The sequence below is a fragment of the Denticeps clupeoides genome, chromosome 12 (assembly GCF_900700375.1).
Source record: "Denticeps clupeoides chromosome 12, fDenClu1.1, whole genome shotgun sequence".
Taxonomy (NCBI): domain Eukaryota; kingdom Metazoa; phylum Chordata; class Actinopteri; order Clupeiformes; family Denticipitidae; genus Denticeps; species Denticeps clupeoides.
The window spans coordinates 3,039,533-3,063,949 of NC_041718.1; the positions used below are offsets into that span (position 1 = coordinate 3,039,533).

General features: G+C 43.8%; 4 protein-coding genes across 6 annotated transcripts in view; 3 read left to right on the top strand and 1 right to left on the bottom strand.

Moving 5' to 3' along the window:
* Window positions 1-313: 313 nt before the first annotated feature.
* Window positions 314-1,753, top strand: rpl32 (ribosomal protein L32). The gene is made up of 4 exons (XM_028998962.1): window positions 314-373; window positions 769-869; window positions 948-1,129; window positions 1,574-1,753. The coding sequence occupies exons 2-4, from the start codon at window positions 774-776 to the stop codon at window positions 1,701-1,703; spliced, it is 408 nt and encodes a 135-aa protein (XP_028854795.1). The 5' UTR covers window positions 314-373; window positions 769-773; the 3' UTR covers window positions 1,704-1,753.
* Window positions 1,754-1,852: 99 nt separating this feature from the next.
* cand2 (cullin-associated and neddylation-dissociated 2 (putative)) lies at window positions 1,853-14,866 on the bottom strand. Its single transcript, XM_028998961.1, has 15 exons — window positions 14,647-14,866; window positions 13,951-14,094; window positions 13,537-13,691; window positions 11,421-11,544; window positions 10,930-11,186; window positions 10,491-10,596; window positions 10,257-10,393; window positions 9,474-9,766; window positions 8,497-8,638; window positions 6,456-7,955; window positions 6,212-6,307; window positions 5,685-5,854; window positions 3,188-3,352; window positions 2,630-2,737; window positions 1,853-2,319 (listed from the first exon to the last, which is right to left on the bottom strand). The coding sequence occupies exons 1-15, from the start codon at window positions 14,712-14,714 to the stop codon at window positions 2,095-2,097; spliced, it is 3,690 nt and encodes a 1,229-aa protein (XP_028854794.1). The 5' UTR covers window positions 14,715-14,866; the 3' UTR covers window positions 1,853-2,094.
* A 142-nt stretch (window positions 14,867-15,008) lies between these two features.
* Window positions 15,009-20,381, top strand: sec13 (SEC13 homolog, nuclear pore and COPII coat complex component). Of its 2 annotated transcripts, XM_028998334.1 has the most exons (10): window positions 15,009-15,159; window positions 15,414-15,458; window positions 15,638-15,753; window positions 15,830-15,981; window positions 16,145-16,278; window positions 17,657-17,790; window positions 18,475-18,510; window positions 18,755-18,875; window positions 19,337-19,483; window positions 19,947-20,381. In XM_028998334.1, exons 1-10 carry the CDS (start codon window positions 15,157-15,159, stop codon window positions 20,055-20,057), a joined length of 999 nt encoding a protein of 332 aa, XP_028854167.1. In that variant the 5' UTR covers window positions 15,009-15,156; the 3' UTR covers window positions 20,058-20,381. The 2 variants fall into 2 exon arrangements, with proteins under 2 accessions (XP_028854167.1, XP_028854168.1); XM_028998335.1 differs by lacking the exon at window positions 18,475-18,510.
* A 639-nt stretch (window positions 20,382-21,020) lies between these two features.
* Window positions 21,021-24,417, top strand: part of grip2b (glutamate receptor interacting protein 2b) — a 116,024-nt gene continuing 112,627 nt past the window's right edge. For both annotated transcript variants that reach the window (XM_028997877.1, XM_028997880.1), the window contains exon 1: window positions 21,021-21,171. In XM_028997877.1, the coding sequence (XP_028853710.1) occupies window positions 21,117-21,171 (55 nt within the window). In that variant the 5' untranslated portion in view covers window positions 21,021-21,116. The remainder of the gene's footprint in view (window positions 21,172-24,417) is intronic.

Consider the following 24,417-nt stretch of genomic DNA (forward strand, 5'->3'; position numbering starts at 1 on the left):
TATTTAATTTTAAATATAGATCTTTTTTTTTTATTTTCTCCTCCAGTGTGATCAAACGTTTTGTTCTTCTTCTTCTTCGTAGAAGTAAACTGTAGTCCCCAATCTGCATCGCTGCAGCGCCTCCACAAGTCGCCAGGCATTACTACACTCGATGATTTTACGATTTTATGATTTTTAGAAATTTATTGTGCACCTTTCCACATTCCGCGACCTTTCTTGAGTACTGGCTCTCGCCTTCATACAGACGGTTCTTTTCATTGCGGCGTGTATTTTCCGTGAAGTGAACTTCCGGCGCCAGGGTCGATTTCCCAGCAGCCCCTGCGCTCTCTCTTTCTCTACCGAGTGCGTCTCTCTGGTACCTGCGGGGAGTGCGGTGAGCGGAATTAAATCTAATATCATCCTGATACGAGTAGCTCGGTGCGGCCTGCTGGGGGTTCTGCCGATAAATAACATCGATCGCCGCACGGTTTCGCCTAAATGGTTTGGGAACGGGTGGTTTATAGGGGCAGCTGGGGAGCATTTTACATGGCGTCCTCGGTGCGCCGGTTAGCAGCAGTAGTACTGATTTCGAGCTTGACCAACGCTTAAATGTCGACAGTTTGCGGCTCTCCGCGTTGAGCGTAATGAATGTGAGGCGTGCGTCAGTGCCGTCCAGTTCTGGCTCCTGTTAAATCTGTAATAAAACGCAGCGTGGTCGAGTCTGACCTCCCGGCGGCCCAGCTTCACGCTGCCTAACCCCTCTTATGTGTTTTCTGGTGGCGTTTTTAGGCATCATGGCAGCCCTCCGACCCCTCACCAAGCCCAAAATCGTCAAAAAGAGGACCAAGAAGTTCATCAGACACCAGTCCGACCGCTACGTCAAAATCGCTGTAAGTTTTCTTGCATTGTACGGTGTTTTGTGTCCTGACTTTGCTGCACTCCTCACCCAATTTCGCGTGTGCCTGCAGCAAAACTGGAGGAAACCCAGGGGTATTGACAACAGGGTCCGCAGGCGGTTCAAGGGCCAGATGTTGATGCCCAACATCGGTTATGGTAGCAACAACAAGACCAAGCACATGCTGCCCACTGGCTTCAAGAAGTTCCTCGTCCACAACGTCAAGGAGCTGGAAGTTCTCATGATGAGCAACAAGTAAGATGCCTCTTCATTCCCCTCAGTTGAGCTTAAATTGAACAATCGTGGATGCTGGGAAAATCCAGCTCGGAGTGTTGCAGTGTGAGTCTTTAGAAGCATTCCAGCATTAGAGTTTATCGTAGAAAAGAGCTGCCTGTCTCCTTGCTCTGCCTGTGAGTTGCCCGTACTCTTGTCAGGTGTTGAAAAAGGAGGGAGAATGCAGCAGAGGATGTACCCATTCCACCCCTGGCTCGCACCATAGCCTGGAGGGTGGAAGATAATCTGCCACAAGTGTAGTAGTATATTTGTGACAGTCCAAGATGTATTGTATTTATATTTATGTATATATGTGTGTATATGTGTGTGTGTGTGTGTGTGTGTGTGTATATGTATGTATGTATATGTTTAATTTAAAATTCGGTGTTTACCCCCACTAATATGCCCGTCTTCCTGTATCTGCAGGACCCACTGTGCCGAGATTGCACACAATGTGTCTTCTAAGAACAGGAAGCTGATTGTGGAGAGGGCGGCTCAGTTGGCCATCAAAGTCACCAATCCCAACGCCAGGCTGCGCAGCGAGGAGAACGAGTGATCTAGCGCTCTGTGTGCTTTGGGTTTCAATAAATTTGCGTTTTGAAGAAACGTTTCATTTTGCTTTGATTTCTGTTGAGGTCACCACGGGGCTGGTTTTAAAAATGCAGCTAAAAAAACTCTATGAAAATTCTTTTACTTGTGGGCATATTTGATTGGCACATGGTTTGACACATTTATTTTATCCTTTTTTATTTTTCCAAACAGGCAAAAGAAATGAATAAATATCCCCCTTGTGTGATAAATAGCAGCTGACATTTTAGTTGGGTGGCTGAGTTGGCTGCTGGATTTATAATAAGGTGAGAGATTTAAGCTTTCTGGATTATTTTAAACATGTTAACATCAATAGTTTTGGCAAAATCTCAACAAAAATGCTTTCCTGGAAGGGAGTTTTAACTAGTGTCCATAGGCTGAGTTACTCCAGGTATGGGGTCACCCTGCACGCTGTCAAATATGCTGGCCATTTCAGTATTGGATCGGATCTGGTTTGCAAATTCTGCCATAATGGGGCTTTTCCCCACCTCGGAAATCGCGAGCAGAGCCGCCACTGCCCTCATGGCTGATCGACGAAGTTCCTCCTGCTTTTCAAACTCCTGTTTCACTGATCCTGCCTTCACCTGCAGGAGTACAGAGAGGACCTAAAATGATTCATGGAACTTAGTCTGATTGCTATATGTATGTGCAAGCTGATAAATATTTTACATATTACAAAAATTGCTGAGTGGGTTTACACAGCAGCTTAAATGGACAGACTTTCCTGTAACTCCTCACACTAATTCCTAGTGCAGCGTAGATCAACTGATTTGAGTAAAAATAATAATTAAAGGAAGGAAGGGTTCCACAGTGTAAACACTTGTAATGAAAGTAATTAATAGAATTGTTCACTTCGAAGCACTGTGTGTACTGCAGATCAAGTCCTTCTCGTACCTTAGTGGTGCAGGTTGCCCTCAGCGGCTCAACCAGACGGTCCAGCCTCTGCTCCACAGCAGCTGGACACAGGGTAGACAGTCTGGCCAGCATGATGAAGGTTAACATCTGAAAAAGTCAAGTGATTGTCATTGTGCAATTTGGTTGTAAACCCAGAGTTTAGTAGACAGCAGCCCATCTGGAGTTTTGTTCTGTACTAACTCATATTAGGACAAGATACATATTTATGTAAGGTGGGTGGTAGGAGACTAACGTGTAACACATTTGAGACTACAAGGTCATAGGTTCAAACCCCACTTACCACCATTGTATCCCTGAGCAAGACACTTAACCCTGAGTGTCTCCAGGGGGTCTGTCCCTGTAACTAATGAATCGCTCTGGATAACGGTGTCTGATAATGCTGGGACAAGTGACATGTGACTGGCAAAAACAGTAAAAACATGTAATAATTCCAGATTGACTGTTCTAAAGCTTTATGCTTAGATGCTGTGAGAAGAGCTGAAAGGTATCTGCTAAAACACACAGATTTGATTTTAGAGTGTTTTTATGACTGCTCACCCTGATGTCATAGTGGTCTTTAAGTCCTTCCTCTAAGTGGCTGAGAAACTCAAAGATGTCCAGACAGTCAAGGCAACTGTCCAGCAGGGTGTACATGCACTCAAATGCTGCCTTCCGCACATCCAAGCCATCATCCACAGTGTGCTTAAAAGGACCCATCTCAACCTGATAATTAAGAATGAAAAAAAATTAAAATGGGTCATAACAGAAGTGCTGAAAGATTGCCTAAAGTCATGTATATACAGTATCAACAGAAACAATTTACACCCCTTCACTTTTTTGGTAATGTTGTATTGTAAAATTGATTTTTGTATTGTGATTCCTCAAAGATCACAGCAGAACACCCTATAACACTCTGGATAAGGGCATCTGATAAATGCTGTAATAATAAAGATGTAAAAAATATGCAAAAATAAAGACGTAAAAATTTTTACTGACAAAAGCTGACATCAGCTTTACTGACAACATCTTATCTCTACTCAACCCTCCGACTCCCCCTGCCCCAACTTCCTTAACAGCTGATGATTTTGCCAACTTCTTCACAGGGAAGATTGAAAAAATCTGTGAGACATTCTCCACCACTAATCCTACTCTTCCTTCTGAAAATTCGACAACTACTCTAAATCAATTTTCTAAGATCACATCTGATGAAATCATTCAGATTATATCCACAGGCAACCCAACCACCTGTCCACTAGATCCAATACCTTCTGCAATGTTTCAAACTATCTCCCCTGACCTCATCCCTTTCATTTCTTATATCATAAACAGCTCAATCTCATCTGGCCACGTACCATCCGCCTTGGCAGTGGTTTGCTTCCTACCTTAATGAGCGATCTTACCAAGTAACTTGGAAAGGATCTACCTCTACCTCACGTACACTCTCCACTGGTGTCCCTCAAGGCTCGGTGCTAGGTCCTCTCCTTTTCTCCCTCTACACGAGATCACTTGGTGAGGTCATTTCCTCACATGGATTATCCTACCACTGCTATGCTGATGACACACAACTCCTCTTCTCCTTTCCTCCCTCTGATCTACATGCTGCTTCCAAAATCTCTGCATGTCTAACCGACATCTCGTCTTGGATGGCAGCCCATCACCTCCAACTCAATCCCACCAAAACTGAACTAATATTCATTCCAGCACATTCTTCACCACATCAGGATCTTGCTATTTACCTAGACAACTCGCAGCTCTCTCCTTCTGCAACAGCCCGCAACCTTGGAGTAACAATAGATAACCAACTCTCCTTCTCAACTCACATCAGCAATCTTTCCCGCTCATGTAGATTCCTTCTCTACAATATCAGACGAATCCGCCCTTATCTGTCAACCCAGGCCACCCAACTACTGGTTCAGTCCTTAGTAATCTCACGACTGGACTACTGCAACTCCCTTCTTGCTGGTCTACCACTATGTACCATCCAACCTCTACAACTCATACAAAATGCAGCAGCACGACTGATCTTCAACCTTCCCAATTTCTCCCACACCGCCCCTCTGCTACGTTCCCTCCACTGGCTCCCAGTAGCTGCACGCATCAGGTTCAAATTACTGATGCTGGCCTATAAAGCCAAACATGGAGCAGCACCATCCTACCTCACAGCCCTTATTACACCCCGCACTGCACCTCGTTTACTCCGAACCTCCAGTACTGCTCGCCTGGTCCCTCCATCTCTGAAGGTAAAAGGAAAACATTCATCTAGACTCTTCTCCGTCTTGGCCCCTCGGTGGTGGAATGAACTTCCCCTCGAGGTCAGAACAGCTCAGTCACTGAGCACCTTCAAACAACAGCTCAAGACCTTCCTCTTTAAAGAATATTTAGATTAAATTGTAATTTTCTTGTTGTCGAACTTTGTGTACAGAATCTACAACAGAGTGAATAAAATAGATGTATTCATAGTTGGGGTCCTAGTGAACCGGAATTGATCTCATCGATGGTAACTTAAGCACGTTGTAAGTCGCTCTGGATAAGGGTGTCTGCCAAATGCCGTAAATGTAAATGTAAAAGCTTAATCCAGTCGGATTGAATGGACCAAGCTTGAAGACAGCCATTTAAGGTCTTTCCAGAGATGTTCGTTTGAATTAGTGTCCAGGCTCTAGCTGGGCATTTTAAGGACATTCCCATTTGGCTGCAGTCATTTTACCCTCTATGCGGACCGGACTCCCCATTTACCCCACCGCATGGTGCTGATGAGAAGCACTAATGGACCACAGTGCTTCTCGGGTCCTTCAATCAAGATGATATGTCAAAATCATATTGAATCTGAGCTGAATTTTCTGAGCTGTCATTGTGTTTAAATATATGAATTAAACAATGTAGCAGAATATGGAAAAAATGAAGGGATGTGGCTGGTGGCTTTATTGTATATCCTCAAAATGTTATTTTAATTAATCATATTTAATACATTTCTCTGGTTTCCCCATCAACTTAAATGTGTATTGTTGAATGTCTTCTGCTTTGATATTTATGCACTAAATCATGTGAAGATCCATACCTCTCGAATGAGATCTTTCCTAATCTGTGTCTCATTGTAGAGGTGGGGTAACACTTTTGGCAGGAGCATTCGAATGAGTGAAGGTTTGTTGTGTGCAGCTGAGTTGAACATGACCAAGGCAACTCGTCGCACATTGAGATCAGGGTCTTGCAAAGTTTTCAGGAAGTCACCTGACAATCAAACAAACACTAAATAACAAATACAAATCTGAATCCAGTCATTATTTACGACAAATTGTGTGTCCATGTAAAAAAATAAAATTTTTAGTAACGCTTGTTTTGATCTATTAGTAACTTGTCAGGAACTAGTGTAAATAATGAAGACAAGGCCCCTTGAATAAAGAGACCATGCTTATGTACCATAGTTCAGTTTTCATTTATGATTGTCAGCATTACAGATGGGGGTGTTGCTTTTTCACCTGCTCATTCATGTATCAATAGACTCAGATGTGTTCAAAGGACCGAATCCCACTCCAAGATTTGAACTGTCAATGTGAACATATGCTACGTTGCATGAAAAAGGCCTACCTATGCACCCTTTCAGGATTGAGTCAATTGGCATTGGTTGATCAACAATGGTAAATTTAACTGCTGTGACAACTGTACTGCGGGCATGAGGAGAAGCTGAAGGATAAAAAAAAAAAAAAAACATGGTCAGTGTGTTAAATTCAACCATAATTGATAAATGCATAGAATACTATTCAGTATGTAGAATGTTCTCATTCAAATTAAATGAGCAAAGCAATCGTGAACCATGCAAATCTTCCTTCACCTGAGGACAGTTGCTTCTTTAACCTGGGCAGGAGGTCTGAAGGGTGGACCAGCGTGAGCTTTCCCAGGCATTCCGCAACCACGTTCCGAGTTCCCTCCTCAGCACACTCGCAGTTCTTGAACAGCAGAGCCCAGATGCTCTCCATGTGGGCTTTCAGGCTCTCTGGCAAGGAGGCGCTGATCACTTCCTTCAAAGAGTGCAGGAGCAGGTACTGCCTCTTGGGCTGGCTGCTGATCTCCTTCAACAGGAATGGCAGGTACTCCTCCAGGCTCCCCACACAGATGTTACCTAGAGCACAGGAGGCAGCGGACTTCACCTCCTCACTGGGGGAGGAGAAGGAGTCCATGATCACAGCCTTTAGTTCTTTGTGTCCACCTAGGTTCACAGAGCGTCCCACCTCCCCCAGGCAAAGCAATGAAAGGATTCTGACAGACTCTGATGACTTGGTGCTCTTGGCTTCCTGGATGAGGTTTGTTACCATTCCGGACGTTTCTTTGGGACACACAGAAGACAGTGCAGCCACACACTTTGCAACAGAATAGTAGGACTGTCTGTGCAGTGGTAGCTCCGTGGATTTAGTTCCATAGTAAGGAGCAGTCAGGGCTTTCATCAGATCACTAAAACTCAGGTTGGTGGACTTAGTAGCCACAACTGCCTGAAAGAAGTTAAGGATGGAGCACAGGGCCCCACCTTGCAACAAGGGGGAGTGGACCAGGTTGAGAATTTCTGGAAGAACTGAGTCACTGATCTTGGACAGGGATGATGGACAGGCCTTGGCCAAGCAGGTGAGCAGTGTGATGGCCACTTGGGAGACATGCATGTCGTTCTCCTGGATTAGAGGCAGAAGCTCAATCAGTACAGCATCGGTCATTGGGGGCTTCAGGCTATCGCTGTAGTTTGTCACAATCATGTTTAATGCTGCCAGTGATCCCAGTCTGAGGGCACGCTGGTTCTTACGTAGAAACGTAGCCATGATGGGGATGCTTTCGGGCAGGATGGGACGGAGATCAATTTTGAGGAACGATTGTGCCACAGTTGTCAGTGTCTTCACAGCAGTGAGCCTGGTAATCTCATTCTTCAGCCTTTCAAGTAAAATCTGAAGGGTGGGTTGCAGATCAGCACCAAGCTGGTCTCCAAGGTGGCTGACTATGTGGCCCATGCAGGAAATGGCCCTCTCCTTCACCTCCTGGTCAATGTCAGTGGCCTGCAGCCTCTTTAGAGTGCTAGAGAAGATGTCCTTCACATAGGGTTTGGTGTCAAAAGAAGAGGGTGTGTCCAGTGGCCGCATGACCTTCACCATTTGTTGCATGACAAGGAGTGCCTCAGATGTGATCTTGTAGAATGGGTCATTCACACAGTGTACCACAGGAGGTAAAATGACCTTAAAGTGAGGATGGAAAACATCTGGAGTGTGGCTGCACAGTAGGATGTGGAGAAAGGACAGAGTCTCTATCTTCATGTTGGAGGAGGCTGACTTGTCATAAAGGGAGTATACAATACCTACAACATGGACAATAAATTAAAAAGTGTGAATGGTTTGTAAAACATTACACAATTGAAGCTTTGACGATGCAAAGTCTCAGATAAATTTTCATAAATTAATAAATAAAAGTGAACACAAATGGCTTGAGCTATAGCTAGGAGGAGAGGAAAACACAACAGACATTGCTTTTAGAAAATAGTTTCTTTTAAACAAATTAGTTATTTTCATTTTCTGATTTAGAATTTTTGCATCACACTGCATCATAAAAACGTGCCAGTGTTTTCTATAGTAGCATTCAACCAATCAATTTAAACATACATGTATGGTAAAGGTAAAGTCACTAGTAGTTCCTGAAATTGGAGCTAAAACAGTTCCCCAAAACCTTCTGCCATGATTATATTATGATTGTATCTTTCTTTAACAAACTTGCTGTTTGTTCAAAACCGAACCCTGCTTTAAAGCCCTAATATCCTGAATATCCTGAATATATTCTATATCTAGAAATTACTCCATATTCTAGATCTAGTTTTTTTTTTATGCATAAGCATGCGATATCACCTGGGACAATGACAGGGAGATGTTCTCCCATGGCTCCTGGCAGAACACCAGCCAGCTCAGACAGCAGGCTAAAGCATCCCTGCCTTGACTTCATGCTCTTCTCTCTTAGCTGCTTGTGCAGGGCTTTCACCACTGAGGGCACCTTAGGGGGACACAGACCACACTGACATCATGAGTACTGACAGGGTACAAAACATGACAAAAACAACAACTATAGTGTAGAAGACGCTGGAACATATAGTATGTTGATTGTGCTTTTTCATATTATGGTGGAGGTTGTCATAATTAATAAGCCGGCCTATCTTGAAAAATAAATATAGCCATTTAAGGTACAAATGTTTCTTTAATTTCTCTTCTCAACCATAAATATGCATATTTACAAAAAAATTGTCTAAAGAGGAGTGGAAAAATTGTGCCTGTGAATGTTGAATCTACTGTGCTGAAGAAAGGTGGCTTGTAGAAGATGATGTGATTTCCATATGTCTTTCTATCATATGGTATGCACAGAGCATGTGACAGCATATGCACTGCTTGTCCAAAAAAAAAAAATTCATTGGGCCGTTTTGATGAGCTCCTGCAGCGTCACAACATTAATTTTTTGTCCAGATTGGCCCCCTCCAGATCTGTCGGACCACTGTTCATTTACATTTACGGCATTTGGCAGACGCCCTTATCCAGAGCGACTTACAACGTGCTTTCATGTTCAAATTCTCCAGCAGAATGAGAAGGTACTCACTGCATCAGTTGAGTTAAATAACTTGTTAAATTAATGTGGGTTTGTTCAAATCAGATCACTAGTCCCTATATGGTGAGGTTCACAAAAACAGCACGCTATTGATGAACATAAACTTGGAATATTGATCACCTTTCTACAAGACAGGGATCCAAAATGGAAGACAAACATGATGGATGGATAAAGCTGCTTAATGTCTTGATGCGTATAAATGGTATTCAGTTGTGGTCAGATTTTTCAGCACCTGTTTCTTCAGTAAGTCAACCACAGCGTCGTCCTTGGCCCCTGGATATAGCGACGCTTGAGAGCCAGGGAGGGGGCGTGTCTGGCGGAGCAGTGCCACAAAGGCGAGGAAGATGTCCGTCCTCACGTTCTCCTCACGCTCCTTAAAACGCCCTACCAGCACAGGGCAGACAGAGGCGTACAGGTCTGGCAGGAGGTCCCTGCGGCTGCTGACAACTGCCTCCAGACACTTCACAGAGGAGCGCCGCACCTTCCAGCTCATGTCGTCATCATCACTGTACTCGTCATCTGACTCTGGAGGAAAGGCTAAATGTGATTATCTCCCTGCCACATTGATACAGAAGACCAGCATATTCATAAGTTATCACCAAAAGCACCACAACAATATGACTGTTGCCAACATGTGTTACAAAGTGACCGGCTGCTCCATCGGCCACCTTATTATGACCGGCTGCTCCATCGGCCACCTTATTATGACTGGCTGCACCGTCGGCTACCTTATTAAGAGCGGCTGCTCCATCGGCCACCTTATTATGACTAGCTGCTCCTTCTTACACTTTATTATGACCGGTTGCTCCTTCTTACACATTATTAAGACTGGCTGCTCTATCGGCCACCTTATTAAGACCGGCTGCTCCATCGGCCACCTTATTATGACCGGCTGCTCCTTCTTACACATTATTAAGACTTTTTCTATGACTAACTCCTGGACAAGCCCATCAAAATTTCTCCCGGAATTCTGGTTTCTACTTCTGTTTGTGGTGGTGTATGGCATGTGGAGTACCCTGCTCTTCGTCGTCTCCATCCTCCGTTTCCATAGCACTGTCGTCTGCATCGTAGTTGTAATTGGGGTCATAGGTTATGTATGTCAGGCAGATCTTAATCACTGTGTCGATATGGGGGGACATTTCCTTAGGGCACCTTTCAAAAATTAGATAATGAGATTGTAAGACAGATGCATCTGAACAGCAGAAATGAGATCAAACTTCACGGAACTCAATGTACCATAATGTGTTACCTGCGAATAAAGGCTTCAAAAGCCTGGAAGCAGTACTCCCTCAACTCATCATCCTCCACACTGCACAGCTTCACCACCTTTGGCACCATCTTCTCAAGGTGTTCCCCTCAAAGTCGAACATTACACAACAGTATCAAACATGAATTGTTCTATCACAGTTTTGGTTAGAAAAAAACCTGTCCACAATCAGGTCTGTGCTTTTGAGATTTGTGGAAGTTTTAAACACATTTTTATACCCAAAACTTATCAGCCCCTTTGGTACGAGATGCTTCATTATGGTACTGTAAGGTACTTATTTATTTTATGGCCTTCTGGCTGCCTTCTACTGGTCAAAGGTCTTACTGCTCCATTTATTCTAATGATACAAATATATTTGATTATATTTCATTTAGGCTCAGACAACTGGATTCACAAGGGTTCACAGGATAGGTGGGCTCACCGACTCTGTGCCCTCCCTGCTGGCTGGCGTTTGCCAGGCACTGGATGTAGGTCCGTGTGTTGGAAGTGGGCGGTCCACAGGAAAGCTCAGCCAGCAGGTGCTCCATCAGCTGTGAGAACAGGGCATGGCTGCAGCTCGGCACCAGGTTGCCCAGGGCGATGATGCTACGCTTCCGTACCGCCAGGCGAGAGCTGGTCAGCTGGGGCAGGAGACTGGACAAAATGGAGCTGTGGAAGTCGACCAGTGCTCCGCCCAGCCTGCAGAGATGAACGCATAAAATCATTATCAATGCATGATTTCCACACGCTTATACAACAATTATAGTAACACACTCGCCTATGAACCAGAAGACCCGGGTTCAAACCCCACTTACTACCATTGTGTCCCTGAGCAAGACACTTAACCCTAAGGTAACTGTAACTGATTGTAAGTCGCTCTGGATAAGGGCGTCTGATAAATGCTGTAAATGTAAATGTAAACAATTACTCTACCTGGCCAGCATGTCAGAGAGAATATCAAGAGCTTCCAGTTGGATTGACACATCTGTCTGCTTCCCCAGTGCACCAATCAGCTGTACAGTGATCTTCTTACATATGCTAGCTGTCAAACTCATACCTGGAGAAGTAAGAAAAGGGGGACACATTAATAACCGGGCAGGCTCATGTGGCTCATAGGCAATACGTGTACAATAAATTTAGCAAGTTTGGACGCGTGGCGAGATGGCCTCAGAGTTCCCGGGCCTGCTTCCCTGCTGGACATATGGCTCAAGGGTGTCCGAGTTCCTTGGTCCGCATGTCCACTCCCAACGATGCTACAGCTGGTTCCATGGTGTTCAGTAGTAACGTCCAAATTAGAACCCTCCCCATAGCTCCATCACTAGATTGTTGCTTGTTACTTGTGTACACGTCTGTATGTACAGTGCATCAGGAAAAGTATTCACAGCGCAACACTTTTTCCACGTTTTGTTCTGTTACAGCCTTATTCCAAAAGTACATTTTTTCCCTCAGAATTCTACACACAACACCCCATAATGACAACATTTAAAAAAAAAAATCTTGAGGTTTTGGCAAATGTGCAAATTTATCCACCTGTAGAACAAAACAGTTGATTGGACCTGATTTGGAAAGACACATGCCGGTCTATATAAGGTCGAACAGTATACAGTTCATTTCAATTGTCTGTAGACCTCTGAGACAGGATTGTCTCAAGGCACAAGGTTACAAGGCGGAAGGTTAAAGAAAGATTTCTGCTGCTTTGAAGGTCCCAGTGATCACAGTGGCCTCCATCATCTGTAAGTGGAAGAAGTTCAAAACCCCCAGGACTCCTAGAGCTGGCCGTCAACCTAAACTGAGCGATTGTGGCCTGTATGATAGAGTGGCCAGATGGAAGCCACTGGCTGGTAAAAGGCACCTGAAGGACTCTCAGACCATGAGAAACAAAATTCTCTGGTCTGATGAGACAAAGATTGAACTCTTTGGTATAAGTGCCAGGCGTCACGTTTGGAGCAAACAAGGCACCGCTTATCACCAGGCCAATACCATCCCTTCAGCAAAGCATGGTCATGGCAGCATCATTCTGTGGGGATGTTTTCAGCTGGAACTGGGAAACTATATAGAGGATATGAAAGATGATTGCAGCAATGAACAGAGACATCCTGAAAACCTGCTCCAGAGCGCTCTTGACGGTTCATCTTTCAGCAGGACAACGACCCTAAGAATACAACCAAGATATCAAAGGTGTGGCTTCAGGACAGCTCTGAATGTCCTTGAGTGGCCCAGCCAGAGCACAGACTTGAATCCGATTGAACATCTCTGGAGAGATCTTAAAATGTCTGTGCACCGACGCTTCCCATCCAACCTGATGGAGCATGAGAGGTGCTGCAAAGAGGAATGGGTAAAACTAGACAAGGATAGGTGTGCCAAGCTTGTGACATCATATTCAAAAAGACTTGAGGCCGTAATTGCTGCCAAAGGTGAATCAACAAAGTATTGAACAAATTCTATTTCATATAAATTTGCCAAAACCTCAAGCAAACATTTTTCATGTTGTCAGTATGGAGTGTTGTTTGTAGAATTTTGTGGGGATATTTAAATATTCAATCAATTTTGTAATAAGGCTGTAATATAACAAACGAAAAACTTTCCGGATGCAATGTATGCCAGTGACTTCAGTGGCAGTGGTGGCCTAGCGTGTAAGGAAACGGACCCATAATCAGTTTGACCCACTAAAGCATCCCAAACTGCCAAAGTGGCAATGATCAAGGTACCATCCCCACACACTGCTCCCCGGGGGCTGTGTTGGCTGCCCACTGCCCACCAAGGGTGACGGGTTAATGCAGTGGACACATTTTGTTGTATGCTGCAGTGTTTCACAATGACAATCACTTCACTTTCACTTCTTCCACTCAGTTAAGACCTCACTCAAAGTTATTTCTGTTTATGTGTTTTGGCCATTGTGAGAAGTTCGAGTTTGTCCCAGTGATGTTTGGGTCACCAAATTTGTTGAGCACATAGATAATGATATAATCACCTGAGGAAGACAGCTACTGATGAAGAACAGTAGCAACTGCCAGTAAATGTAGGTTAGGGGTCGTAGATGGTCACTGACCTGAGGACGTTGGTGGCAGCTCAGCGATGACCGTTTTCAGGCCCATGCTGGAGATGTCCCTCAGCTGCTCTTTATCAGAAACCATATTGGAGCATAGAGTGTCCACCATGGTCTCCACCTGGTACTCCTTCACCTTGCTCACAAGGGGACCCAAACTGTGCACAAACCCACACACTTAATCTATACAACATGCACACAGACTAAATCATAACTCAATCTGACCCATCTAATGGTTTAAGTAATTTAACATCTCTACTGTCTGGTGAAGGTTGCCTTCAGTTACTTATTTACTTTTTCTGCCATTTTTGTCCCCCAAATTTACATAGATCAATATATGATACCGGCATCGCTATATGTTGCAGAATCATTTTCGGTCCCTCTTCTATTCATAAACTCTTTCGCTGCTGTCCTCACCACTTGACAGCCAAGTTCTGGACTTCCCCGTTCTTGTCCTCCAGGAGTTTCAGCAGCATGGCAACCACTTTCCTCTCACTGTCCTCATCCAGTTTTATGGAGTCTTTCTGGAGCTCCATCATCAGATCATTGGTGGCCATGAACCTAAAGGACCAACAGATCTTGTAGCCTGTAGCATGCGTTACATCACATGACCTAACAGCTTTGGTTCCATAATTAATATTCACCAATGCCAGGTATAACAGTAATAGTGGTTGTTAAGGTTATGGAGGTGGTTGTCATGCATATACTGGATAAATGTGATATGAGACACATAAAAAAACAGTATTGAGATTCAGCATACCTTCAAATAAAACTATAAATCTTAAGTTTTCCTAAGTTTTACAAAGCATTGTTTACAAAGCTATTTACTGTAAACGATTTGACTATAGAAACTCGAGGCGCACTAAATATTTGTATCACTTTATTACTTTACTTTACTTTACTTTATTTGGCAGACGCTTTTATCCAAAGCGACTTACAATGGGAAGACACCAGCAATTCTCGTTCGGTTTCTATAGAATATCAAGTATACAAACTAAGAGCCCTGATAAGGCTTAGACTTGTCATTGAAGAGCATGCTTATTGTATTACTATACCGAAATAAATGATTTATTGCTGGAACTTTAACGCGCCGATTTTAGCGGGAGGTCTCACCGAAAATCTTTGTCAGTGGATGTCATTTTCTCCAGCAGATTAGAGATGTAGTAGGTGACATTCGACATCTTGAACTCTTTCGGATTTACAACCAGACGAATGAAAGAAGTGTTAAAAGTTAATGGAAAAAATCCAAACAAACAAACAAATAAATATGTATGTAAAGTTCAGCTCAAGACGACTGGACGAAGTGGCATAAGTGACGGTGTGGGACCTAGAACACGCTGTGAAATGTGACACTTGCAAAGCAGACAGCGTTAAAAATAGGACGGCGGGGACCATCTACCGCCATCTAGTGGAGCTAATGCGCACCAGCGACTCCAGTCGAGAAGAGGCGGGGGCCTGACGCCATTTCCGGGACCGGAAGTGACGCCGCGTCCAAGCGGTCCCTTCGCCACGTCGGAAGCAGCGGAGTTCGTTGGAACGTCGTTCCGCAGCGGTGTGCGCGTATAAAGGAGGGAGTGAGTTCGTTAGTCCGTCGAACAGGATTTGTAAGTTCGGTGTGAAATAATGGTGAGTGTGCACAGCTCTGCGGAAATGGCATATATAATTTATACGACTGACAAGCTACCTCGTTAACTGATATTATGCAGCTAACATGAATTAGCCTCGTTCGGTGGGAGTGCAAAGAGAATGGTCATTTGTGGAGATTACTTTTAACACTGTCAGACATAATGGCGATTGTTATTATGCCGCTACTTTAATGTACCAGGTTGCCTATTAGGGTGCCACGTTAGGTTAAAAGCGATTTTTTTCCTCTGTTTTAGGTGTCTGTCATTAACACCGTGGACACATCTCATGAGGACATGATCGTGAGTATTCTGTACCTAGAAAATAACTCTTAAAACACTATACAGTGGCCAGGGTAGTCTATTCTCTTATATAAATCATTATAATCTGTATGCATGTGTTAAACGTAAGCTTGTGGTCAGTTGTTATAGAGTTTGGATATGTTAGTTATGTCAAAGTTTTCTGACTGTTCTTCATTCAGCATGATGCTCAGATGGACTATTACGGCACGCGGTTGGCCACCTGCTCCTCTGACCGCTCTGTAAAAATCTTCGATGTGAAGAATGGAGGTCAGATTCTTGTTGCAGATTTGAGAGGGTGAGGCCAGTACACAAACATACTGACTCCCATTGCTCTCCTAATGTTGGTTTATGGATAAATTGACTTCTCTCAGGCATGAAGGTCCGGTGTGGCAGGTGGCCTGGGCCCACCCCATGTACGGCAACATCCTGGCATCCTGCTCCTATGACCGGAAAGTCATCATTTGGAAGGAGGAGAATGGCACATGGGACAAAATGTATGAGTATACAGGCCACGACTCCTCTGGTGAGCTCTATTTTTTTTATCTTTCCTCTGTTAAAGCCAAATACAGCACCCAAACCAACTATGTAGACACGTCTGTAATATTACATAAGCATTTGATTTGTAAGCTCTCATGATATTTTATTATTCTCTTGTATGTTAAATACGTTGCTATGTTCTCTTCCAGTAAACTCTGTATGCTGGGGTCCATATGATTTTGGGCTGATCCTGGCCTGTGGCAGCTCTGATGGGGCCATATCTATCCTCACCTTCAGTGGCGATGGCCAGTGGGATGTGAAGAAGATCAGTAATGCACACACTGTGAGTTAATTAAAATCAGTCACTTTGAAAATAGGGCTGGGTTCAGTTGATGGTAAAGTTTGTGATAAGTCGTGATAAAGTTCAGCTTGATCTCGGTGATCAGCTTTGGGCATTTTTCACAATTACGATAAAAATAGCAGAAATGAGCATAATTTGTGTGTGTATTTGCACACAATGTTAGCCCGCAAATGTATCGAAATATCCCAGACACTAGAGCAAACAAACAAGAGTGAGACTGTACCGATTGTCATTGTGATACACTGCAGCACCGCACACGGTGGCACCTCAGTGGCACCTTGGCAAATTGGGATTCGAACCGGCAACCTTTTGGCCGCTTTCTTAACCGCTAGGCCACCACTGCCCTTAAATTTCATGTCAGTTTTTTGCTGGTTGGGATGTCTGGGCTGCCGAGGCAATGGGATACAGAAGCAACACACGCAGCATCATTGACATGGTTCATGGTGCAAAGCTAGCTAAGAGCGAAATGGCTGAAAACAGAGCAGAAGACATTTACATTTACAGCATTTATCAGACGCCCTTATCCAGAGCAACTTACAATCAGTAGTTACAGGGACAGTCCCCCTGGAGCAACTTAATGTTAAGTGTCTTGCTCAGGTACACAATGGTAGTAGTAGAAGTAGAAGAGGCCAGCGATAATCATGCTTTTATATGTTAATAAACTGTTAACTTTTTGTGACTTCGGTTTCAGTCTGGCAATTGTGATAAAATTTTACAGAAAAATCAAGTTGTTTGAAATGGGAAAGTATATTATGATCATTTTTTTGCTGTATCACCCAACCCTATTTGAACATTTGATGAAATATCCCCATTCCACTTTTTATATATATAAAGCACTTTAACACACCATAGGTGTGTTACCATAGGACCAAGGTGCTGTACATTAAAATAAGAAATAAGTAAAATTACCAGGAACAAAACAGACAAAAAAAACTAAGAATAAAATAAAACAAAACATGCAGCAATTTGAATTTGAATTGAATTGCAGTGATTGATGCTACCTGTTTGACACTGATTGGTAGGTCATTCCATAGACGTGGGGCAGCCACTGCAAATGCCCAGTCACCTCTGTGCTTGTAATGGGACCGAGGAAACGACAATAGTCTCTAGTCTGAAGACCTGAGAGAATGGGGTGGAGTGTAAGAATGGAGTAGGTCTGACAAATAGGCTGGAGTCAAACCATTCAGTGATTTAAAAACAAATAAAATAAATTTAAAATGGACTCTAAAACAGACCAATCGTGGTTATATGATCTTGCCTGTTTATCAGTGAGAAATCTCTCTCTCTCTCTATTTATTTATTTACTTGCAGCCTCATTTTTATCATTAGACTTTTAACAGTCTTCACTGTCACTCTGCAGATTGGCTGTAATGCCGTGAGCTGGGCACCAGCAGTTGTCCCTGGCAGCCTTATAGACCAGCCCACAGGTCAGAAACCAAACTATATCAAGAGATTTGTGTCTGGTGGCTGTGATAACTTGGTCAAACTTTGGAAGTAAGTAAAAAATGTTTTTATTTCCCTGATCCAACGACTGTGAAGTTAGCTACTTTATCGCAGCTCCTTATTCCAATTGTCTGTTCCACGTTAAATGCTGCAATACCCATATTACCCCTGTAGTTCAGGGTGTAGAATAATCTGTTTCAGAAATTAACATAGATCATTACCATATACAGATTTATGTAAAATTCACCTGGGAACTTTGCTCCTATGCACAGATTTGTGATGAATATTTCCAGTTACAATAAATAGGGTTTAAAAGTTTTGGGCATCTGAAATGTCTCTTGTTTAGGGTAAAATAGGATGTGCAGAAATAGTATCTAGTGTTACCTGTCTGGCTCTGTTTTCACTGTAGACTGCATTTTTCAGGCCTCTAATTTACCTTAATTTAATGCTACATACTCTTTGGGAGGGCTCTGAAATTGAGCCAGATAACTACCAAGAAGTTTACTCCAAGCAGGAAGCCACTTGTGTACCTACTAATCCTTCCTGACTCAATCATCCGGTGATCTTAAAAATGACACAGAGACAGCAAACAGCACCGTCATCAAGGGGTTAGAAAATCTATATTTATCAACTGGTTCATTAAGTTTACAGTGGAAACGGTCAGCTAAGTTAATCAGGGATGAGAGCATACCTTTTTGTCAGGACACTGCCAAATCTTTTGATTTGTGTATACAGATTCAACAATTTACAACATAAAGTAAGGGCATATTTGTAAGTACTGCTCTGTACGTTTGTGATCAAAGTACACACTTGTGAATTTTGGTTTGTGCACATTTGGTCTGATTCCATATTGATCCGGCAGTCAGTATGTGTTTTTATTTGTAGCGCTTTGGTAAAATAGACAGTCCCACTGTAAATACTTGCATGGCAAGGAGACAAATATTTTCCCATTTAGACCAGGGTCTGTGCCAGACAGGATGTACCTTTTGTGACTGTGTGTTTTGTATGTGTGTAGAGAGGAGGATGGGCAGTGGAAAGAGGATCAGAAGCTGGAGGCCCACAGCGATTGGGTGAGGGATGTGGGGTGGTCACCATCAATTGGTCTTCCTACCAGCACCATTGCCAGCTGTTCTCAGGTAGACATCATCAGGTCCTGACGTGCCTCTGGTTTGGCTGCTGCAGCCACCTTTTCATGGTCCCTGGGGGGTAAAACTATTAAGTTGTGAAGTCCATGGGAACAAGTTTAGAGTTGAATTCACACATGTAATGTCAGTCTCTTTTTAACAATAGCCTGTTAATGATATTGTTCATTCTGTGACTTAAAAAAAGAAATATATAATAGACACCAAGACTGAACACATTGACACTGTCGACTGATCTTTGTCCAATTTCAGCTGAACAGTTTTAATTGAGCTGCTGCCTTTAGCTCTGTGCTTGGTAGTTAATTTAATACTCACAAGAGCAACCATTCCCTGTCATATATCATTACAGATTTAAGAAGCTGTGGAAAGCAGTTCATGTCCAACTGCAGTTTTGGTGGTGAAGCTCTGTTACAGTCCAATGATTTCCATCCTGAATTCTGAACTCTGATTTGCAGGATGGGAGGGTTTTTATCTGGACATGTGATGACCCCTCTGGGAACACGTGGTCCGCTAAACTCTTGCACAAGTTCAATGACGTCGTATGGCATGTGAGCTGGTCCATCACTGGAAACATTTTGGCCGTCTCTGGAGGTGACAACAAGGTCAGATCATGTAAATAGTAAGAATATAGCCTAATGCTGTTTAATATGTGCCACAAAAGGATTTTGCCAAATGTGAGTCATTTTTTTTGGTTTATGATAGTTGAATGTTGCCCTTCCCCAACTGCAATGATTGACATTGCCATCTACATTCAAAGCTGTACATACTGAAAGTATGTAATACATACTGTATTAACTGAAAGCAGTCTGAGCTGACAAAAAAAAAAATTAGGCCTAAAGGTGCAATATGTCTTTATTAATTACTTGTAGCTACAGTTACTTGCTCTGCAGCACTATGTGAAACATAAATTTTGTACACATCTTTGTTGATTTCTTTGGCAGTAGAAGTGTTATTTGCTTGGTGTGTGAAAAGGTACTGATGCTGACTGGAGGAACAGTCTGACTTACGGGGTTGTCCATGTAGCGACTCTTTATATTCATGTACATTCTTACCTTTGTTGCCCAGGTAACATTGTGGAAGGAGTCAGTGGACGGGCAGTGGGCCTGCATCAGTGACGTTAACAAGGGCCAGGGGGCCGTGTCCTCCATTACAGAGGGGCAACAGAACGAACAGTGAGACCTCCAGAGGACGGGGCTGCCCGCAGAGCCATCGCAGAGGAGCTAAACACCCAGTGACAGTCCCAAACTCAGACTTTTTGTAGAACGTTCTCACCTCCGGATCGCTCTGACCTGAAAGTGGGGCTGATGCCCAGTCAGTGAATTTATTTTTCCCAAATCCAGCCCTTTCTGTGTTAAAGGTTAATGCACAAAGGCAAGTCACAAAAAAAGTCAGGATTTTTTCCACACCTGAATTATGGATCGAAGAGAAGATCATTCCGGTTTTATCTGCTTGCTTGGAGTAATTTTTTTCTAGTAATTAATAAATAAACTGTAAATCTCACTCTTTTTGTGTTCTTGCATATATATCTGGCCACAGAGTCACTGTATGTGTTTGCAGGAGTGTAGAACTATAAAAAAAAAAACCGATGATGTTTAATGGTTCTTGTTAAAGCCCCAGCTTTTCGCTGGGGGGAACTATGTTGTGTGCGAAACGCTGCCCTGATGGTGGCTCTGTAGGGGTCTCGATTAGCTGAAGGCTCATTTCTAACATGCTGGCAGTCACTGACGCACAACTGTGCAAATTGCAGATGAACATTTCAGGCATTCAATTTCTTTTCCTAGACACATGCCTGCAACGCTGCTCTGCATATCAAAACTTACATGCAACTTTTATCGCAAGAATAGGCAAGAATCTTCATCAGCTTTGAATATTCCTGTCCTCATGATCGTCCTTTTTGCACTGAATGATGGATCAAACTGATCCGCAGTGCCAGATTTATTTTCTTATTTTCTATGGGCTCTCCAACACGGGTTGTCCTCTGGTCATCCCAGCTAGTAAAACCCTAATAAAACCGGCTAATTAATCCCCTCGGATGAGTGGTCCTTCCATCCGTAACATGTTGAAGAGCCCTGTGCTGTACGTTGAGATTATTTTGGGGGGTGAGCTTCGTGCACTGCGTCCTACTGTGAGGGGGTGACGGGGTTCGCGGACGGCCACACATCACCGCCGGAGAGGACCGGATCGGAGGCACCGGAGCCCTGCCGTTTTCCCCGCCAGCCCGGAGCTCCGTTCGGCATGCCCAGCTGGAGGGGGACCCTGACTCTCTGTCTGCCGAGGACGCGCGACCGAGGTGAGAGTGACCGGGCGTCGCAGCGTCGTGTCGCCGCAGCGCCACCAACGATTCAGTTTGATCAGGAATCATTTAATCATTTCAATCGCCTCGTTGTACCGTCAACTTCTGTTGCGAGCGACCCGCTGTTCTTCGAATTCAAGTGTATTCGAGTAATATTTTACGTCAACTGTATACGAACTGGCCGCTTGTGGGTGATCTGATGCCTGCTCGATTTACGATGAGTCGCTTCCTGCTTGAACTTTCTGCTCTCGGTCCTTCGTAGCCAAACCCCTGGCAATCAAATCGCTGGCAAAGCATTAGCATTTTTCAGTCCAATGCAACACGTATTCTACTAAATAGTTGATGGATTACCGATGGATGCTTTAAAGGTTAATCTGACAGACGTATCAGATGAAGGTGGTGCAGCAGAGTATATTTGTGTCTGGCGTAAAATTCTGTGGAATTTGTGAAGTTGGACCGAACAGTTATGGTTGAATTAATTGTCGAGAGTGCGATCTTGATATTTAGAACCAGAATCTGAAGTTGCCCAGTGGTCCATCAGGTACACCAAAGTTGAGATCACCGCAGGATGTGTGGATTTAACTGTGGAATGCTTGCGATAAAATATGTGTCTTTATCGTGGATTTAACAGTTGACACTGTGTCATTATAGGAAGGCTGTTCTCTGTCCACCTGCTGAGAACTGTTAATGCTCTGTACCAAATAGAATCTGGATTAAGCGTACAAGTACTCTGGGGTTAAAGAGAGTTAATGATCCATCTTTGACTTTGAGAGGCTGTACACATTATCTTATCCAGGCGCCCTTATCCAGAGCGACTCAGGGTTAAGTGTCTTGCTCAGGGACACGATGGTAGAAAGTGGGATTTGAACCCGGGTCTTCGGGTTCATAGGCGAGTGTGTTACCCACTAGGCTAGCACCACAAAATGAATCCATTAAATCACTTAATGACTTATTATGTGGAGGACAGTGAGGCAGCTTATGTCTTCTTTTTAACCTGTCACAGTGGACATGACCGCCTGCTGGGCTGTGCCTTCTTTTGGAGTGAAATCGTGCCGTCTTCCTCCTTCAATGTCCTATCAGTGCAAGAGACCTCATATGAGTGACTTGTTTTCAGCGAGCTGGCGAGCACAGCAGGGTTTGCAGTCTGGCGTTCTTGCTTATTTCCCTGTCCCCCAGGCTGTCATTATTACTATTATGCTGTCACGGCAGAGCAGCGACAGAGACGGTTTCGCAGGCTCTTTTGCCCAGCTGATCATGTGCTTCATTTGGGGAGATAATGAATGCGGAGACCGTCCCAGCCACCCCAGCCGTGCTTTACACTGAGCAGTCTCTCCATGCCGCCACTTGCTTTATCTGGACTGATTAATGTGTTGTGCTCCAAGTCACAAAGGGTTCTGATTCGAAGTTTCTGGAGAAAACACACAGGGAGAACCCAGTGGCTCAGGGTAGGCCAGACAACCGTGGCACAGGGTAGGCCACAGCCTGTACGAAATGAGTTAACTGCGGTTGTCTGAGTCATCTCCATACACGCCATTTAGTTTATAGCAAGTATTGCAAATAGTATTTTATAGCAAGTATTGCAAATGATGCTTTGCTTTTTACAAATAGAAGTGAACCCCGTGTTATTTTACAGACTTCTGTTGCAATTTTGTAGTTCTCTGTGTTTTGAAATCTAAAATAAACCCACACTGTCTGTTACTGTCTGGGTGGTAGTAGCCTAGTGGGTAACGCACTCGCCTATGAACCAGAAGACCCGGGTTCGAATCCCTTACTACCATTGTGTCCCTGAGCAAGACACTTAACCCTAAAAATTGCTCCAGGGAGACTGTCCCTGTAACTACTGATTGTAAGTCGCTCTGGATAAGGGCGTCTGATAAATGCTGTAAATGTAAATGTTACTGTGGTGTCCTGATGAATTTGAATTTGAATCTGTCGAGGAAATATTTTCCTGCAGTACCACCCCGCACCATCAGGTGGCAGAGTTGTCCTTCCTCAGATTCCGTCTCAGACGTTGCACAGTAGAGCATGCTGTAAAAAAATTCTGGGGCAGCATTCATGGGCAGTAATCTGATGAGCAATGCTCTAATTTAATTTATGTTGTCACAGTTACATTAGCAAACATCCCTGACATGTTACATGCGATAGAGCTTGAGACACAGGTGCACAACGTGGAGTTAAAGTTCACTTTATTGGAACAAATAACCTTTTTTTTTACTGACTGGAAGAGTCCTTTACATTTTTTCCTTTCTCCTCATCATCCACCATTGTTGAGCTTTTTAGGCTGGAATGCCCTGATCGTGCAACCTGTCATAACTCAGCATTACTTTGTTAATGTAGTATATCGTCTGTTTAGAATATTGTATGTAATACAGTAGGGGTGATGGGTTAAAAGCAGAGGACACAATTTGATGTGCAGTGTTTCACAATGATAATCACTGGGGCAGAGGTTGGCCTAGTGGGTAAGGAAACCGACTTGAAACCGGAAGTTCATTAGTCCAATAAGTGCTCTAGTCACAACCTGCTCTTCCCCCCCTTCACCACGGTGTCAGCACCCTGCACATCAGTGCCTTGCACTGCGCCTAGTGCTTAGACAAAAATAGAGCCCTTAGGTGTGCTAGTGACCATTTGACTGACAGAATACTGCACCCTAAACCCCGTTTGCCCCTGACTACTGCTCTGTGGATTACCACGTGAATGATGTTGATTCATGTCTGACTCCTGCTTGCTTGACTTCTGCCCTCTGGATTACCCCCTGGACGGATGCTGGTTTGATTCATGGTTTGACCACTGCCTGCTTGAATGCCACCTCTGCTCTGGCTGCCATCCTGTCTGCATGTTGCCATCATCACCACAGCATCACGAGCTCATATTTGCCCCTGAGGTCAGACCGAGCGAGCAGCACAGTCCGCCTGTCTGTGGATTCCGTCTCACTAACCTTGATGTCACTGGCGACACATTCAGAGGGGCGGGTTTATTACGTAAAACAGGTACACACATCAGAACAGGACTTACAGATTAATGACCCGACTGGGAAGCAAAATAAGAGGCGACGTTTAAACACTTTTACTTAGATCATCCAAAATCAGTTTGACTGAGGTGTTAATAGGCCTATGTATTACATATACACTTAACTTTCTTATATATGGTGAGCTGTGTCACTAGTATCTGAAACTCCTAACTCATGTAAAAACGCAATGAAGACCATGGTGTTGGAGAAGAGAATAGAGTGTGTAGAAAAAAACT

Coding starts and splice junctions, on each gene's coding strand:
- rpl32 (XM_028998962.1), top strand. CDS start 774: ATGGCAGCCCTCCGACCCCTCACCAAGCCCAAAATCGTCAAAAAGAGG. Junction 870..947: donor ACCGCTACGTCAAAATCGCT/GTAAGTTTTCTT, acceptor GTGTGCCTGCAG/CAAAACTGGAGGAAACCCAG. Junction 1,130..1,573: donor GTTCTCATGATGAGCAACAA/GTAAGATGCCTC, acceptor CTGTATCTGCAG/GACCCACTGTGCCGAGATTG.
- cand2 (XM_028998961.1), bottom strand. CDS start 14,714: ATGTCGAATGTCACCTACTACATCTCTAATCTGCTGGAGAAAATGACA. Junction 6,308..6,455: donor AAAGAAGCAACTGTCCTCAG/GTGAAGGAAGAT, acceptor TTTATCCTTCAG/CTTCTCCTCATGCCCGCAGT. Junction 3,353..5,684: donor GGAAAGATCTCATTCGAGAG/GTATGGATCTTC, acceptor CTTAATTATCAG/GTTGAGATGGGTCCTTTTAA.
- sec13 (XM_028998334.1), top strand. Junction 17,791..18,474: donor AACTTGGTCAAACTTTGGAA/GTAAGTAAAAAA, acceptor TTGTGTATACAG/ATTCAACAATTTACAACATA. Junction 18,511..18,754: donor CATAAAGTAAGGGCATATTT/GTAAGTACTGCT, acceptor GTATGTGTGTAG/AGAGGAGGATGGGCAGTGGA.